Genomic DNA, 19,368 nt, shown 5'->3' on the forward strand with positions numbered 1-19,368 from the left:
TGGATTCTAACTGTGCTATAACCCCACCAGAGACCGCGGGGTCTGTAATCTCAGAGACCCTGTGGTCTCACCGGAATATAATCTTCCTAGTTGAGGGGGCGGAGCCACCCCCTTAAACCATGGGCATCTGGGACATTAAATACCCTGGCCCAAATGTGGGCCGGCGCAGGGGACCCTTTGGGGAGTAAGAGGTGTAGAATAATAAGCAAAATAAATTTGAGTATTTCTTACAGCCATCGTTTCCATGTGGTTGCTTGGCTGGAACTTCACACTGGCGATGAGGATGGGATGGTCAGGCCGACCATGGTCCCACCTCCACGTGGATTCTGCGGGATCTTTTCAAGGAGCCATGTATCTAATTATCGTGGCTGCCCATTTAAAGTGGATGGATGTCCACTGAATGGCCACGACAACATTGCGGGCCACTACTGAGTGGCTCAAATAAACCTTCAGTGTTCAGGAGCTTCTGAAGTGTTAGTATTGGACAACGGCACAGCTTTTACAAGTGTGGAATTCACACATTATCTGAAACAAAACGGGATCCGCCATGCACGGACTGCACCTTACCACCCATCCAACGGATTGGCTGAACGGGCAGTACAGACACTTAGCATGCAAAAGCAGACCCCCGGATACACGTCCAGCCATTTCCTTTTTTATTACCGGACCATACCACATGCCACCATTGGACTGGTGCCCTCAGAATTGTTTTTTTCAATAAATATTTTTATTGAATTTTACATTTGTACACGATACAGGAGATGATTGAAATGGTTATTATTAAAATTTACAAGCTTTTTCTTTTTTGGCACTCCCCCCCCCCCCACCCCCCCCCCCCCCCCCCCCCCCCCACCCCGTTCCCCCATGTTAGAGGTGAAAATATTCACACAAAGGCCTGAACATAAGTAAAAAAACGCAGTTGATTATATCAGAATTCTGGGAGACAAGGTCTGATCCTTTGACAGCACCTTTTCTCACTTGAGCAAAAGCTCACATGGGTTAATATACAGATTCGAGGAGCGGAATTAGCTGTATTCTCATTTACATACAATCAATCAACTATATTTGCGTCACACTTCATTACATGCAGTCAATCAATTTTCCTAGCATCCCAGTTATCACATATATGATTAAAGTGGGTGTTGTCTTACCCGCCCCTAACTTCATACAGAAGTCATTCAAAACTAACATAATGATGTGTCCTGTCTACAGCTGTAGACCTTGAGCTTTATCAAGGATACATTGCATGTCTTGTTCTGTGAAGCTGTTATCAGTGGCTGTTGGGATACTCCCTATACATACCCACGGTTGGGTCTCATGAGACAGTTTACAGGGAATGTGGCTTGTTCAGCCATTTTATATCACAAAATAGCTAACAGCCATCTTGTGTCCTTTCTGATATTAACAGCATTGTGTATACACTATCTATTTCTACAAATTGCCTCTTCTAAACAGGCATCTAAGCCAATGTGTACCTTTTGTTTCATCAGAACTCATGAAAAGTAATATAGGAGCACAAATTTAGTTACAGGGCCACCTATAATTTATATCATAGTCCAGTATCACAAAATGCCCTCCAACACCATCTAACGTATTACTGCAAGGAGTTATGTAAAATTAAAATTGCTATTAACTAATGTATTTTAAAACTTGTTGTTTAAAACCACTCAGCCTGATACATGTAGTGCTAACATGACAGAAACTGTAATCAAAGTAGTGCCTTTTCTAAAAATAAATAAGTCTATGTAAAAAAATAAATATGCCTCGTGAATAACAGATGCTCTATCAATTCATAAGTTTCAACCTGCTACAGAAACAAATATTCACAAAAAATCGTAATAGTTTTCCAAAGTTATTATGGAAATATAAAGAATAGTAGAAATCTCATGTTTTAGGTAATCAGATTTCTGTCAGGAAAGCTCAGCTCATGGTTAAAATGTTTTGGAGTGTGTCTTTTGGTTTTGGGAATTGAAGTTGGACGTGACAGTAATGAACTGGGGAAAAATCTGGTTTGAAAATGCTAGGCATCCACTTTGAATGCAACTCCAACAAACCTGAGTTAATCACAACTCAAAGAATGGTTTGTTTATCGAAAGGTGAGACCATGTTGAGTTAAAAGGTAGAAGAGTAAGAGTCATATAACAACAGGTAAAGAACCGTGGGGCAGCACGGTAGCATTGTGGATAGCATAATTGCTTCACAGCTCCAGGGTCCCAGTTTCGATTCCGGCTTGGGTCGCTGTCCGTGCGGAGTCTGCACATCCTCCCCGTGTGTGCGTGGGTTTCCTCCCGGTGCTCCGGTTTCCTCCCACAGTGCAAAGATGTGCAGGTTAGGTGGATTGGCCATACTAAATTGCCCTTAGTGTTGGGTGGGGTTACTGGGTTATGGGGATAGGGTGGAGGTGTTGACCTTGGGTAGGGTGCTCTTTCCAACAGCCGGTGCAGACTCGATGGGCTGAATGGCCTCCTTCTGCACTGTAAATTCTATGATTCTATCTATGATCTGTGGTCTTTTGGTGGAAATATAATGTTGTTCACTTCTGAAATGAAAAAATGAAATGAAAATCGCTAATTGTCAAGTAGGCTTCAAATGAAGTTACTGTGAAAAGCCCCTAGTCGCTACATTCCAGCACCTGTTCGGGGAGGCTGGTATGGGAAATAAACCGTGCTGTTGGCCTGCCTTGGTCTGCTTTAAAAGCCAGTGATTTAGCCCAGTGTGCTTTGTGTGTGGCCGCATCAAGCTGTGCGTCGATCCTCTGCTTTCATGGAATCCCTACAGTGCAGAAGGAGGCCCTTCAGCCCATTGAGTCTGCACCTACCCTCTGAAAGGGCACCCTATCTGGGCCCAATCCCCCACCTGATCCCAGTAACCCTGCCTATGGACAATTTAACATAGCCAATCCAACTAACCTGCACATTTTTGGACTGTGGGAGGAAACCAGAGCACCCAGAGGAAAGCAGACACGGGAAGAACGTGCAAACTTCACACAGTCACCCAAGGTCAGAATCAAATCTGGGTCTCTGGCATTGTGAGGCAGCAGTGCTAACCACCAAGTGTCACTACGTATGGAGGTTCTACCTGTCCCCGGTGTTACGAAAGTGGGTCTGGCCACGTTGCCATGGAACGTCCCAAGTAGTTGGAATGTGCCATATCACCTGTTCCTTGTGGAAATATTTGTGCAAGACACCACTTTTGACCACAAGGTGATCAAGCAATTTCTGCACGTAATGTCCTAAAGGTCCAAAGGGAAAAGGTAGATCATGTTGGATGGTCACCTGAGCAGACTGTCAAGAGTCATCTGGCAGAATGCCTCATGACCAGACCTTTCAAACAAGCACCAAGACCTAGCTGGCTGGTGGTGAGAAGGGCCAAAGTCTCAGTACTGCTACATACTGCCCTCAAAGTGGTTGTCGGGGGAGGGGGACGAGAGGGTTGCACCCTGTTTACAAAGAAGGTCTGGGGAGAGATGCAGATATTTATCGAGGTTCATCCCAAGCAGCCCTGTGATGCAGGGCTCTAACGGTTGTGCCTGGGGATGCATGGCGAGACAAACACCAACTGCCGCATCAACTCGACGAAAAACACTCTTTGGTCTGCCTAAACTTGTTGAATTTCCAGTGTCCTCAACTGAGTGTTGCAGATTGGCACATTCAAAGGTCCAGAACTATATGCTGAGGGACGGACCCAAGCTTGGTGCAGGCGCTGCCAAGGCGCAATAGGGAAGGGCCACTGTGGAAGGCCTTATAGCCAATATTCCCGGAGGGATAATTTTTTTTATTCATCCATGGGATGAGGGCATCACTGGACCAGCGATTTAAGAATCAACCACATTGCTGTGGGTCTGGAGTCACATGGAGGCCAGACCAGGTAAGGACGACAGATTTCCTAAAGGGACATTAGTGAACCAGTTTTTACAACAATCAACAATGGTTTCAGATCCAGATTTTTTTTGAATTCATGGTGGGATTCAGACAGAGTATGACTTTGGGTCTCTGGATTACGAGTCCAGTGATAATACCACTATGCCACAGCCTCCCTCCGACTGTGCACTTACCCTAACCATCTGTACTGAAGCAGAGTGCAACATGGCCAATGTACAGGGTTTGAAAATAATTCTACTCCCTGTAATTAAAATATTGAAATGTTTGCAATGTTCTCATTACTGAATTAAAGCACCTCTGTGGAAAATTTAAATATCATTGCACTTTCTTCAGTTGTGTCAGTTTGAAATGTTTTTGTAATGCTTCTTTGAGATATTTTAAGACTAAAGTGTATTTTTGCTAAAAGAAAAAGCGCCTGCAGAACTATGTTTTTTTTAAAAATCCCAGCCCCGACTCTGGCAGCAATTCCTGGTGAGTCCGGCGGGCGCGCTCCAGTTTGTGGGGCGGGGTCAGCGTCAGGCCAGGCGAACGGCTTGTGGGGTTGCCGCGGTGACAGGAGCGATGACGGAGCTGCACGGGGCAGCGGCGGCCGGTGACACCGACCTGGTGGAGGAGATTCTGCACAGCGGCTCGTGCGACCCCAACGCCAAGGATCCGCACTGGAGCATGCGGACTGCGCTGCACTGGGCGGCGGCACAAGGCGAGTAGGGCTCAGGGCAGCAAAGCCGACACACCCTCCCTCACCTTACAGGCGTTCCTAGATCCAGTCCTTTCCTTTGCAGACACTCCTCCAACACCGCCCCCCCCCCCCCTCAAACTCTATTCCCCTCAAATTATCTTCCTCCCCAACTCTCGTTTCTTCTCCCCCGAGTCCATTGCTTTCCTTTCATTGATCAACTGAGTGAAACCTGGCGCTGGTGTGTTGCAGGGAGTCCGAGTTGCTATGGCAACAGGCACTGTTTGCATGCTGCAGTCTGGAGCTGTGGATGGCGGTTGTCCAATTTTATTTTCTATCAGGCAGCACGGTAGCAAGTGGTTAGTGCTGTGGCTTCACAGCCCCAGGGTCCCAGGGGTCACTGTCTGTGCGGAGTCTGCACGTTCTCCCTGTGTCTGCGTGGGTTCCCTCCGGGTGCTCCAGTTTCCTCCCACAGTCCAAAGACGTGCAGGTTAGATGGATTGGCCATGATAAATTGCCCCTAGTGACCAAAAAAGGTTAGGAGGGGTTATTGGGTTGCAGGGATTGGGTGGAAGTGAGGGTTTAAGTGGATCAGTGCAGACTCGATGGGCCGAATGGCCTCCTGCACTGTATGTTCTATGTTCAGATTCCGAAGACGAGTCTGTTGACTGTTTCTCTCTCTACAGATGCTGCCAGGTGAGTTTTTCCAGCATCTTCTGCTTTTGTTTCAGAGATTTCCAGCATCTGTAGTGTTTTAAAAGTTTTTTGCTTTCCATCACTTGGCTGACGAGAAATCTTTCCCACTTTGGCCTCCTGACTTTATTGAAAGGATTTGCAGCCGTCCTTTGCCATCGGGCCCTAGGGTGAGATGGGCACATGGAGCCTCTGGCTCCTTGATCAGAGATGCTACCCAGTGCATCACAAAACCTCCCAAAGTGAAGCTTCTGTGTAATCAAGCCTGTTACAGTGTGACCATCAGACTGCCTGGAGCTGGCAGTCACTTGTGTATTGATTGTGCTTAGGACAGAAAAAAATCTGTATTCTGCTACATAAACCAAGTCAATTAAATTCATAGGCTCCCATTCCCCCAACAATGTAAAAAGGTATAAACGCGTAATTTGAATTCTTAGAGATCAAAATGAACTATGTGAAATCAGTTGGTGATTTAGAATTATTTTCCTCTGTAGAATGATAGCTGTTGGAACTGACCCCAATAAAGTCTGTGATAACTAACTCATTCAATAAAAACGACTCGTGCTCTTCCTCAGCACCTAACTGTCTGGTCAAAGATTGCAGAAAATGTTGTTTGTACTACTCTTTCCATGAAACCATTCCATGCACATCAAGGTCTCCTGACATCAGCCCCAAACTAACTTCCAATTATTTGTACATCTGCATTTTTGTCTTCTCACCATGATTTCACTTTGTGTTCAAGGTTAACTCTTTTATTCCACTAAGTATTTTATTCCTGATTTTCAAGGATGAAAAATTCAAACATTTCACCATAATTCTATCCTCTGACACTAGGAATTATCCATGGCCCTTCTCTATTATTGCTTACTAATTTTAGATGTCTCTCTTGTTCCTTGGAGACTAAAACTGAACACATCGGTCCAGAGTTTGTAGCAGTAGCAAAGCAAGGGCCCTCCCCAGTGACCACGAAAGAAGTCTGGCTGAGAGATCTAGCAAACTGTAGCTTTAATTTACTGGGCATTCCCAGTAGGGAGCTTGGCTGAAAATTGAAAATCGCTTATTGTCACGAGTAGGCTTCAATGAAGTTACTGTGAAAAGCCCCTAGTTGCCACATTCCGGCGCCTGTTCGGGGAGGCCAACGTGAATTGAACCGTGCTGCTGGCCTGCCTTGGTCTGCTTTAAAAGCCAGCAATTTAGCCCAGTGTGCTAAACCAGCCCATAAATGAAAATCGCTTATTGTCACAAGTAGGCTTCAATGAAATTACCGTGAAAAGCCCCTAGTCGCCACATTCCGGCTGGGGGCTGTTGTCATCAAGTCATCCAAGAAGCCAGCTGCATTAGAGGATTTTCATGGGCACAAGTAGAAAAGTAGTGAAATGAAATCACTTTTTTAGGTGAAGATTGGGACATGGAAAATGTTATTAAAAGTTAAAATGTAGCCTAAAAATCTGCGAACTAACCATTTAAAGACACTCGGGAATATTAAATTATTATTTAAAGGCAAGATTGATTCATCAGACTTTATTTTTTTTAATATAATTTTTATTGGAATTTTTTACAGAAAATATAAAACATAACGACAAACAATGAAATGCAACAAAATAACCCATAATAACTGTGACACCCCCAGACCGTATCGGCGCATGTATCACATCCCCCCACCCCCCCAACCCTAATGAACAACAAAAGAACTTTAAAAATATTAAAATTAAATAAACAAACATAGTCATTGTCGGCCCCCCCCCTTTTCCCTCCCCTTTTCCCTCCCCGGGTTGCTGCTGCTGCTGTCCCCGTACCCTATCGTTGAGCCAGAAAGTCGAGAAAAGGCTGCCACCGCCTAAAGAACCCTTGTACCGACCCTCTCAGGGCGAATTTGACCTTCTCTAGCTTAATGAAACCCGCCATGTCATTGATCCAGGTCTCCACGCTTGGGGGCCTCGCATCCTTCCATTGTAGCAAGATCCTTCGCCGGGCTACTAGGGACGCAAAGGCCAGCACACCGGCCTCTTTCGCCTCCTGCACTCACGACTCCACCCCAACCCCAAAAATCGCGAGTCCCCATCCTGGCTTGACCCTGGATCCCACCACCCTCGACACCGTCCTCGCCACCCCCTTCCAGAACTCCTCCAGTGCCGGGCATGCCCAGAACATATGGGCATGGTTCGCTGGACTCCCCGAGCACCTGACACACCAGTCCTCACCCCCAAAGAACCTACTCATCCTCGTCCCAGTCATGTGGGCCCGGTGCAGCACCTTGAATTGGATGAGGCTAAGCCGCGCACACGAGGAGGAAGAATTAACCCTCTCCAGGGCATCAGCCCATGTCCCGTCTTCGATCTGTTCCCCCAGTTCCCTCTCCCACTTCGTTTTCAGCTCCTCTACTGACGCCTCCTCCGCCTCCTGCATAACCTTGTAGATATCAGATATCTTCCCCTCTCCGACCCAGACCCCCGAAAGCACCCTGTCGCTCACCCCCCTCGCGGGAAGCGAAGGGAATCCCTCCACCTGCCGCCTAGCAAATGCCTTTACCTGCAGATACCTGAACATGTTCCCCGGGGGAGCCCAAATTTCTCCTCCAACTGCCCCAGGCTCGCAAACCTCCCATCAATAAACAGGTCCCTCAGCTGTCTGATGCCCGCTCTGTGCCAACCCTGAAATCCCCCATCAATGTTCCCCGGGACGAACCTATGGTTCCCCCCTAACGGAGCCTCCATCGAGCCCCCCACTTCTCCCCTATGTCGCCTCCACTGCCCCCAAATCTTGAGGGTAGCCGCCACCACCGGACTCGTGGTATACCTCGTAGGAGGGAACGGCCACGGCGCCGTTACCAGGGTCCCCAGGCTTGTATCGCCACAGGACGCCCTCTCCATCCGTTTCCATGCTGCCCCCTCCCCCTCCATTACCCACTTGCGCACCATCGACACATTGGCCGCCCAATAATATCCCGAGAGATTGGGTAACGCCAGCCCCCCACCATCTCTACCCCGCTCCAAGAAGACCCTCTTCACCCTCGGGGTCCCATGCGCCCAAACAAAGCTCATGATGCTGCTAGTCACCCTTCTAAAAAAGGCCCTAGGGATAAAGATGGGCAAACACTGGAAAAGGAACAAGAACCTCGGGAGAACCGTCATTTTGACGGACTGCACTCTACCCGCCAACGATAGCGGCACCACGTCCCACCTTTTAAATTCCTCTTCCATCTGCTCCACCAGCCTGGTAAAATTAAGCTTATGGAGAGTCCCCCAACTCCTGGCCACCTGCACCCCCAGGTATCTGAAACTCTTCACTGCCCTAGAACATAGAACAGTACAGCACAGAACAGGCCCTTCGGCCCTCAATGTTGTGCCGAGCCATGATCACCCTACTCAAACCCACGTATCCACCCTATACCCGTAACCCAACAACCCCCCCTTAACCTTACTTTTATTAGGACACTACGGGCAATTTATCATGGCCAATCCACCTAACCCGCACATCTTTGGACTGTGGGAGGAAACCGGAGCACCCGGAGGAAACCCACGCACACAGAGGGAGGACGTGCAGACTCCACACAGACAGTGACCCAGCCGGGAATCGAACCTGGGACCCTGGAGCTGTGAAGCATATATGCTAACCACCATGCTACTCTGCTGCCCTCTTAAATGGGAGTCTCCCGATTCCCTCCTCCTGATCACCCGGGTGCACTACAAATACCTCACTCTTGCCTAAATTTAACTTATAGCCCGAGAAGCCCCCAAATTCCGCTAACAGCTCCATCACCCCCGGCATTCCTCCTTCTGGATCCGCCACATACAACAGCAGGTCGTCCGCATACAGCGATACACGATGTTCCTCCCCACCCCGCACCAGACCCCTCCATCTCCCTGACTCCCTCAACGCCATAGCCAAAGGTTCAATCGCCAGTGCAAAGAGCAAGGGGGACAGGGGGCACCCCTGCCTGGTCCCACGGTAGAGCCTAAAGTACTCCGATCTCCTTCCATTGGTAACTACACTCGCCATCGGAGCCGCGTAGAGCAGCCTCACCCATTTGATGAATCCCTCCCCGAATCCGAACCGCTCCAGCACCTCCCACAGGTACCCCCACTCAACTCTATCAAATGCTTTCTCCGCATCCAGCGCCACCACTATCTCAGCCTCCCCCTCCACTGCCGGCATCATAATAACATTTAGTAGTCTCCGCACATTCGTGTTGAGCTGCCGTCCCTTGACAAATCCTGTCTGATCCTCATGTATCACCCCTGGCACACAGTCCTCTATCCTGGTGGCCAGGATCTTCGCCAGCAACTTAGCGTCAACATTGAGGAGCGAGATAGGCCTGTATGATCCACACTGCAAGGGGTCCTTATCCCGCTTCAGGATCAGAGAGATCAGTGCCCGCGACATCGTCGGGGGCAAAGCCCCCCCCTCCCATGCCTCATTGGAGGCTCGCACCAACAGGGGGCCCACCAGATCCGCATACTTTTTATAAAATTCCACCGGGAACCCGTCCGGCCCCGGCGCCTTACCTGACTGCATTTGCCCGATCCCCCTGACTAGCTCCTCCAACTCTATCGGCGCCCCCAGCCCCTCTACCAGCTCCTCTTGAACCCTTGGGAAGCATAGCCTGTTCATGAAGCTCTCCATCCCCCCTCTCCCCATTGGAGGTTCTGACCGGTACAGTTCCTCGTAGAAGTCCCTAAAGACCCCATTTACTTCTGTCCCCTTCTGCATTACATTCCCACCCCTATCCGTCACTCCACCAATTTCCCTAGCCGCATCCCGCCTGCGGAGCTGATGCGCCAACATCCTGCTCGCCTTCTCCCCATACTCATATACCGCGCCCTGCGACCTCCTCCACTGTGTCTCTGCCTTTCTGGTGGTCAACAAGTCAAATTTGGCCTGCAAACTACGCCGTTCCCCCAGCAACCTCTCCTCCGGTGCCTCCGCGTATCTCCTGTCCACATCCAGGAGCTCCCCCACCAGTCTCTCCCTCTCCTTCCTCTCCCTCCTTTCCCTATGGGTCCGTATGGAGATCAGCTCCCCCCGGATCACTGCTTTCAGAGCCTCCCAGACCATCCCCACCCGGACCTCCCCCGTGTCGTTGGTATCAAGATACTCCTCAATACTTCCCCGGACCCTCCTACACACCTCCTCATCAGCCAGCAGCCCCACATCCAGTCGCCAGAGTGGGCGCTGGTCCCGCGCCTCCCCCATCTCCAGATCAACCCAGTGCGGAGCATGGTCTGAAATTGCTATGGCCGAATACTCTGCATCCTGCACCTTCGGGATCAATCCCCTGCTCAGGATGAAGAAATCTATTCGGGAATAGACCCTATGGACATGGGAGAAAAAGGAATACTCCCGCGCTCTCGGCCTCCCAAACCTCCAGGGATCCACCCCTCCCATCTGGTCCATAAACCCCCTCAGTACTTTGGCCGCCGCCGGTCTCCTACCCGTCCTTGAACTGGACCGGTCCAGTGGGGGATCCAGCACTGTGTTAAAGTCTCCCCCCATGATCAGGCCCCCTGCCTCTAGGTCCGGAATGCGGCCCAACAAGCGCCTCACATCATCAGACTTTATTAATCACATCATTGTTAAAAATCCAGAGATATTTGATGGAACAAATTATAATTTTTAATGGGGTTTCTGACAGCGATATGAAAGTGAGAAAATGTATGTTCTTGCTGATTTTGTGATAACTGTGAGGATGAGTTCACTGTGCAGTCTGTGACAGAGCAGAAGTTCAGGATTTCCACGCTAATCTGTGCATGCTTGATATCCTGAAGTTACAGCCAGTCTCAGAGGGGCAATGATGGAAAATGCTGACAGTTCAAAAGAATATAAGAAATAAGAGTGGATCATTTGGCCCATTGCACCTGCTCTGCTATCCAATAATCTCATGTCTGATCTGATTGTGGTCTTAACTCCACTTTGCTGTTGCTACCCCGATAACCCTTGATTCCATTGTAGATTAAAAAAATCTCTGACTCAACTTTGAACATGTTCAATTAGCTAACCTCTGCTGCTCACTGTGGAAGAGAACCCAAGATATCTTCATCTCCATCTTAAATAGGTGACCAGATATTTTGAAACTGTGTTCCCTAATTCTCGATTTCCCCACGTGGGAAAACATTCTTTCAGCATCTACCCTGTCAAGTCCCCTTAGATACTTGCGTGTTTCCATAAGATCACCTTTCATTCTTCTAAACTCTGATTATTGGCCCAATCTGCTCAACATTTCCTCATAGGACAACCCCTTCATCTCAGGACTCAGCTGATTGAACCTTCTCTGAACTGCATGCAATGCAAGTATATGCCTCCATATGTATGGAGACAAAAACTATACAGGCGTGGTCTCGCTAACGCCCGGTACAATTGTAGCAAGACTTCTCTAGTTATATATTCCATCCCCCTTGCTATAAAGGGCAAAATCTGGGCAATTATTTAAGGTACAGCTGGAACAAAACTTCAGTATTGTTGAATTGGAATGTTTTACTCCTTTTTTGGAATCAAGTGACTTGAGTAGTCTTTAAGTCTTTAACTGGCTTTCAGATAAAGTTACAAATTTATCATGCTGGGGAATTCAAGGATAATCTACATAGTGTAGCAGCAAAGTGAGCTGCTAGGGTGCCCTTCTCGTTCTATATTTTTCTGCTTTGGGGGTTTTAGGATATGGTCCACCATTTTCTAACTGTTGTACTTGTTTCTGTACTTCTGGTTTGCGCACCAACTGATTTGCATTCGGTATAAGATTAATGCACTGTCTCTGTACATGTGATTGTTCATATAGTGCTCTGCTTCACTGTAAAAGTATTTTGGAGTCACGTCAAAGTATGGCTTTTTGGTTCTTCTAGCCAGCAACACCAAACTTATATTTATATAGCACCTTCAATGTAATAAAACACCACATCACATGTTGTCCCTGTTAATCAAAAAAAAGACAACACACTTTTTGATTACCTTTTTGAAACAGAGAATTTCCATAATCTATTTACAATTATATCCCAAAAACTATTTTGCCAGGAACCTGTAAGGATAACAAACAATTTACATTGTCCGACCCAACTAAATTATACTGAACCAATTTTCAATTGTAAAATTTTGAACAAATCTATAAATACAATTGTCTGGAAAATTTAAACCAGGTTTTATGTCGATAAACATTTTGAGTTTAAAGTTAACCTTTAATCATAGAATCTACAGTGCAGAAGGAGGTCATTCAGCCCATTGAGTCTGCACCGACCCTTCTAAAGAGCGCCCTACTTAAGCCCACACCTCCACCCCATCCCCACAACCCAGTAATCCCACCTAATGTTTTTGGACACTTAGGGCAATTTATCATGGCCAATCCACCTAACCAGTACATCTTTGGACTGTGGGAGGAAACCGGAGCACCCGGAGGAAACCCATGCAGACAAGGGAATTGAACCTGGGACCCTGGAGCTGTTAAGCACCTGTGCTAACCACTTGTGCTACTGTGCCGCCCCTTGTGGTTATCTTAGTTACCTTATTTTGTTTTACTGACAGGAAAAGCAGACATGGTTAAACTACTCATCTTAAATGGAGCTCGACCTTGCTTGAGAACTGAAACTGGATGGACTCCAGCCCATTTTGCTGCAGAATCTGGAAATGTATCTGTCCTTCGAATGCTGCATTCTCTACATGCTCCTGTTGACAAAGCAGACCTCTATGGGGACACTCCCAAAAGAATTGGAGAAATATATGGGCAGAAAGATTGTGTTAAATTTCTTGAAATGTAAGTGGTGGGATATAAATATTTATGATTAGATCTTGCTAGATTTGTGATAATGGATGTGGACATATGAATTTATAGATTGGGGAAGTCTGGAATTTGACAACGTTTGACAAAAATATAGTACTGTGCAGTTTTAATAAAATATATGGCAGAGTAAATTGTCCACAAAACAACTAATATAATGTTTTAGAATAATACTTTTAAAAAATAAACTAAAATTCCTAAAATGATGCAAGCATTCAGCATTCGTTATTCTCATGCACGTACAGAAATTGATTCCCTTTTATTTTCAGAGCTGAGCAAGAATGTTCCAATTACAGGAGGGTTACTGAAGTGAAAGGGATTTTATTAGATGACACAGATGAAGAGTGGGAAAACCAGAAGATGGAAGAACTGGCTGAAAGGCAGGCAGATGGCACGAACAACTGTAACAACACATGCGGCATTCACCAAAGTCACAAAAACTATTCCTGCACAGAAAGACCGAAGACAGCGACTCAGAAAGGAAAGTTATCAAATATTAGGCGAGCTTGTAAAAAAAAGAAAAGTTGAAATCTAGCTCCAGGTCAATACAACCAGAATCGAGTTCAGCATGTAACTACACAACCTTAGGTAGCTTAAACTGATAGTTTCATCTGGTGTGAATCAAAAACAATCAGCAAACACAAATTAATCCAAGTAGTTTTATATACCAATTAAAAACCACATATTGTTATATTGCATCAATATCATAACTGTGTATCTGTTGTTCTCTCTCTAAGTTGACCTTTGATGACCTGGAATTTTTGGAAAGGTCTGTGCGCAACTGTGGTGTAGAACAATATTGCGCTGGCATTTTTGAGACATTTGCATACAATGGATTGATACTGAAACTTCAGTATTTCACTGACTATTTCCAAGATATGTTTGGCCATGTCCTCTGCTGCTTAGTTACATGGTTTTGATCTCCCCATACAAAAGACCGGCACACATATGTTTCCTAGATTTTTACGAATAATGTGCTTGGATATATTTATACCGATAAATGTAAGTGCAACACAGCACAAAGTCACTTGATTTTAATTGAGATTCCTGGAGCTTAAAAGCTTCATGGTTTAAAACAAATTATTTGTGAAATGTGTACTATACTTAAGAAAAATTCTGTCAGTGCCAGTGACTCCATCATCTTTTGGATCCTTGTTCAAAAGGATCTAAGCATGCTGAAATAACTTTCTCAATAGGCAAACCCTATTGAAATGAAATGAAATGCACATTATTTAGCATGAACCAGAGGTGAGAGTCTGTTAGTGAGATACTGTGGTAGATGCCAGTGACATAGAGAAGTCACAACCCCAGGAACTATCAATCAAAATTGAAACTACATCCACGGTGGTTAGCACTGCTGCCTCACAGCGCCAGGGACTCGGGTTTGATTCCTATCTCGGGTGACTGTGGAGTTTGCACATTCTCCGGCAAGTGTCTGTGTGGGTTTTCTCCGGTTTCCTCCCACAGTCCAAAGATGTGCAGGTTAGGTGGATTGGCTATGCTAAGTTGCCCCTTAGAGTGGGGTTGAAGGAATAGGGTGGGGATTGGGCCTAGGTAGGGTGGTCCTTTGAAGGGTCAGGGTAGGCTCGATGCCGAATGGCCTCCTTCTGCATGGTGGGGATCTATGATCTGATGGGGAAGGTAACTTTGAATAATTCAGATTTTAAATATGGATTTTTGATGGATGCTGTCAAAGATGTACAAATTGATTGCTATGGGACAAAGCAATTAAGTTGTTGCCTTTTCAGTTGTGTGTAGAAATCAGTTTGTCTACTGCAGACCTGGTGGTGAAACATCAAGCATCTCAACTGAGCAACCGAGAGCTGGAATTAATGCCATCCTTCGCAGCGGGAACCATGGCAGCTGGGCCCAGTTAATAGTAGGAGAGGCTCCACTTCTGTCCCCTGGAAGCATCTCTTCCGTTGAAGATGGTGTGGGGTTACCGGCCGCTGGTGGTGGGGCGTCAGTTAGGCTGGGGAGGGGGGTGGTGAGTGGCATCATTTGGGATCTGGCAACAGGAAAGGAGGGGACTGCCTAAAATACCCCATTTCAATGGGTTATTCTCCCATCTCCCTTGCTCCATTAACTAACTCCTGGCCCCCATCCCTGTTCTGTCCCCAATCTCCATCCTGCCACACTAATCCTCATCCTGCCCCACAATCCACATCTGCCCCCCCCATCCTCCCCCCCCCCCCCCCCCCCCCCCCCAACCCCACCCTGCCCCCCAATCCCCATCCTGCTCTCACTTACTTTTGGTCTGGCAATCTCAGGACACTTCTGGACCTCTGGTAGACGGAGTGTTACCAGCAGCCACTGTCCCTACTGGTCCTGATTGGCCGCCAGTTCTGTGTCAATGGGCCTTCTGCCGCAGGGGCCCTCAATCAAAGGGCAGGTTGTCAGCGGATACTCGGTTCCATCGGGCCTCCCCCACAGATTGATGGTTCCCCATTGGCCCTCCGACTGTGTGGCCGAAACCCTCATTGGTCCCACGAAATCCAGTACTGAGAGTTCAAACCCAGATTTAACTGAGGTTCACATGAACCTCTCTCCGTTCTTCAGGTCTTGATGATTCTTGCCCAAGCATGCAACGATGCAACCTATTGCTGCGCAGCATCAGATATTTTACACCTCACGCATACTAATTTACATCTCTTACAAAATAAAGTCCATAAAACAAATACGCCCAGTATGTATTTTCTCCACTTAGAATGACAACTTAGTAATGTGGAACATCAGATATGCTTTTTCCTCATTTTCACAGTTGGTACTTCTGCCCTCTGTATTTTCTGTCCCCTATATTGTTATGTCATCATGTCCCTGATATAAAACTCAAATTTTAACCTTTGCTTATAAGTATACGAAACTGTTCAGACTTGTACACCCTTTGTTTCTAGTGTAATAATTGAAAGATTGAAAATTAGAACAACTGTGGGTTTAAATCATTTAGTGATGAAAATTTTAATATTTTTTGTAACTATCAGTTTTAATCTTGCAGCAACAACTGAAAAATATCTCTTCCTGGTGGTTTCTGTGGTCAGATATTAGATTTTCTTTCCTCCGAGAAGCTAAACATGTATTAAGAAATTGTAAAGTTAATGAAGAAATATTTATTTCTGTAAATCTCTTGATCAAGTACCATTTACTTATTAAATATAAAAATGAAAACAGTTTGTAATTTTGCCACAAATGGTTGATTCATAAAACTGCAAAATAAATGTTCCCACTGAGAGGGAGATTTTGTCTTCAGTGTAAGTTTTGTTTTTGCTTATTTTACTTAAGTTTTCTATTCTTTTACTGTATATTCGTTTTGCCACTTTGCTTTAGTTTTTTTCTCAGCCGCACAAATTGGTCAGCTCATTAAAACTGAATATAGAAACGTTGCTGTTGATCTTACTGTGACATCGGTGAGAGTTGATATTAAAGCCAGCTTGTTTTTCACAAGAGGTCAAGACAAAGAAATCCTGAAGGGAATGGTGTAAAATCCTGGACTGGATTTACTGTTACAAGTGGAGTGAAAGCTTTGTTTAAAAGTGTCATTTGGAAATACTGGTCTAGAATCCGGAATGCAAACCACAAAGGTAAAGCACAATGACAGAAAACTTTAAAGGAGAAAGCCACAAACATTCACTTGTGGTTCAGAGTGGAGAATGTATCTGTCCACAGTCATCTTGTGTGCTTAAAAACTACTTTGTGTTAATGAGACCTATATAGATTAACATGTATTTTGTAATCCGTGTTAATCCTAAAACCTGTGTGTAATTGATAAAATAAGGAGGGAGTAAAGGCATATTGTATAATCATGTAATTTTTTTCAAGTTTAACAAATGTTTTTCTTGTTATTAAAACTAATTAGTGGTCCTGTGAAACCGTTCCTCCATGGCTTATAAAAAAATAAAAAGCTATTGGACCAGAGTTCCATTGTGGGAACTTCCCGCCTAGTTAGAGTATCAACTGGAATGTAACAGATGGCAGGAAGAGCTAAATGGAGAAATTGTTATTTCACCAGTTATCCTGGATTGCTTTTAAAAACACCTACTAGGTCGTTATCATCGAATCCCCTTTTATTCAAATGTAATCAAATTATGAGTGAGAACTCTACCTGTGATTGGTGCGCAGGACTGGAAACGGCTCTTTTCTGCTTCCACCCAAAATGGAAGAAACCGTGCAATATTACATTGCCAGACCAAGTAAGAGCCAGCCCGTGTGAAACGTGCCTGGCTAGACTCAAATGAGGCCAGCAGGAGCATGTTGGGAACTAGGTCCAATGGCGACAAGGTGGGAGGGTTAAAGACAGGTGAGTCAGGCTGTTGAAGATATTGGTCCAGTTAAAGGGAGCTGCCCAGAATGGCAGCAGCACCTGGGAGACATTGCAAGTGGACAAAAAGCTTCCGCTTTTTTGATGACTGTCTTCATGCTCTCGTTGAGGCAGAGTGCCAGGCAGAGGAGGTCACCCGATCAAACCAGGAAAGAGAAATAGCAGCCGAGATCAGCGGGCACCATGTAGTCTGCCAAACAAGAATGTAGTACTGTAAAAGGTTCAATGAGCTTCGGTGCATGGTAAGTATTGAGATAGCATGCTCCAGTATGGAAGAGTGCCTGTCCTTAACTGTGCTCAGGGGTGTAGGAATCAGAGTCTGAACATATCTATCTGAGTGTGTTGAGATGAGACCTGAAGCCCAGGATCCATCTAAGAGTCAGATGTGCAAAGATGTAATTTACTTCAACATGGTTCACTGGGGTAAAGGGGGCGAGCGAACAGCATGGTATGGCATTGGAAGTGCATGGTTGAGCAATAAATGGACCTTTGCATTTACAGGAGATGAGAAGCCACAATAACGCAGAGAGATCTGCAACTGGTGGTGGAGTGCCCAATTTGGTAATAATAACCTGCCTTGAAATAGATTCTGGAGCTTGAGAGCGAGCCTGGAGGAAGGCCTTCAGGTCACAGAGAGGCAGGTATCTTGGAAGAAAGTAAGAGTTCGGTGGGCAGAAGTGGGACAGGAGGAGATTAAAAACAGTATTGGGTCAGGAGGAGAATAAAAAGAATATTGGGTCATCTGATCCCTCATTAGAACTTCTGATAAAGAGTTCCCATTGATCCAGCAATCACTAAACGACTGTGATGCCATTGATATCAGTCGAACCTAGTTGTCTAGCAAGGGCTTTGACTGTGTGATGAATAATAAAACTCATCAATTATTTTCATGTTTCAGATGAATCATCCTCCAGAACTAGCCGTAACCCCCCCAGGACCATCCATTGACACCTGAGGAGGCACCAATGATATCCACTGTGTCACACCCTCTCACCACACCAGGCACTAATGGAAAATGAAAATGAAATGAAAATTGCTTATTATCACGAGTAGGCTTCAATGAAGTTACTGTGAAAAGCCCCTAGTCGCCACATTCCGGCACCTGTGGTACGGGAATTGAACCATGCTGCTGGCCTGCTTGGTAAGCCAGCGATTTAGCTCAGTGAGCTAAACAGGCAGATACAGGCATATCAGTGGTCAATAGCACATCAGCTCCACTAGCAGTGCACAGTGGTGAGGGCAAATCATCCTTGCATAAGCAGCTGTTGGAGAGTGCCCACGGTGCTGCCATTTGGAGGACTGCTGGAGACTGCTAAGATCCAGACAGATGATGAGTCTCTGGATTTGTTCATCAGGCAGCAAATTCTGGATTTCCAATGGGATGCATGGGGAAATCTATGGATATCACTGAATGTCTGCATGTCATGGTCTTTATCACGGAGGAGCCCATGCGGAGCATGACCGCTATTTTGACCCTGAACACCGAGCACAAAGCACACGTCTCATTGAGAGAGTGACGACTCTCATGAAGAGGCACACCCAGGAACAGAACCTAGTTTTGGGGTTACGCTCAGACGTGCAAGCCCTCACATGGGGAGGCAGTGATGTAGTGGTATTGTCACTGGACTGGTAATCCAGAGACCCAGGGCAATGCTCTCGGACCTGGATTTGAACCTACCATAGCAGATGGTGAAACTTGAATTCAATGAAAGTCAGAAATTTGTTACCATGAAACCATTGTCGATTGTGATTCACTAATGTCCTTTAGGGAAGGAAATCTGACCTAAATGTGACTCCAGACCCACAGCAATGTGGTCGACTGATAACTGCCCTCTGAAATGGCCTAGAAAGCCACTCAGTTTAAGGACAATTAGGGATGGGTAATAAATAAAGCCGGGATCCTATGAACGAATAAAAAAAAATGCAATAACCTCAGATCATCACTGCCCATGTGAGAGATGGATGTGAGAGACTCTCAGTCTCTCAGCTTAGTGCCCAACCAATAGAGGTGAGCATGGAGGTACAGACATGCCTCACACTGGTG

At 46.1% G+C, this 19,368-nt stretch overlaps 1 protein-coding gene across 1 annotated transcript; it reads left to right on the plus strand.

Moving 5' to 3' along the window:
• Positions 1–4,390: 4,390 nt before the first annotated feature.
• LOC119967533 (ankyrin repeat domain-containing protein 66) lies at positions 4,391–15,191 on the plus strand. The gene is made up of 3 exons (XM_038800214.1): positions 4,391–4,581; positions 12,757–12,985; positions 13,279–15,191. The coding sequence occupies exons 1-3, from the start codon at positions 4,443–4,445 to the stop codon at positions 13,535–13,537; spliced, it is 627 nt and encodes a 208-aa protein (XP_038656142.1). The 5' UTR covers positions 4,391–4,442; the 3' UTR covers positions 13,538–15,191.
• Positions 15,192–19,368: the final 4,177 nt, after the last annotated feature.

This window comes from Scyliorhinus canicula, chromosome 6, assembly GCF_902713615.1.
Source record: "Scyliorhinus canicula chromosome 6, sScyCan1.1, whole genome shotgun sequence".
Lineage (NCBI taxonomy): Eukaryota > Metazoa > Chordata > Chondrichthyes > Carcharhiniformes > Scyliorhinidae > Scyliorhinus > Scyliorhinus canicula.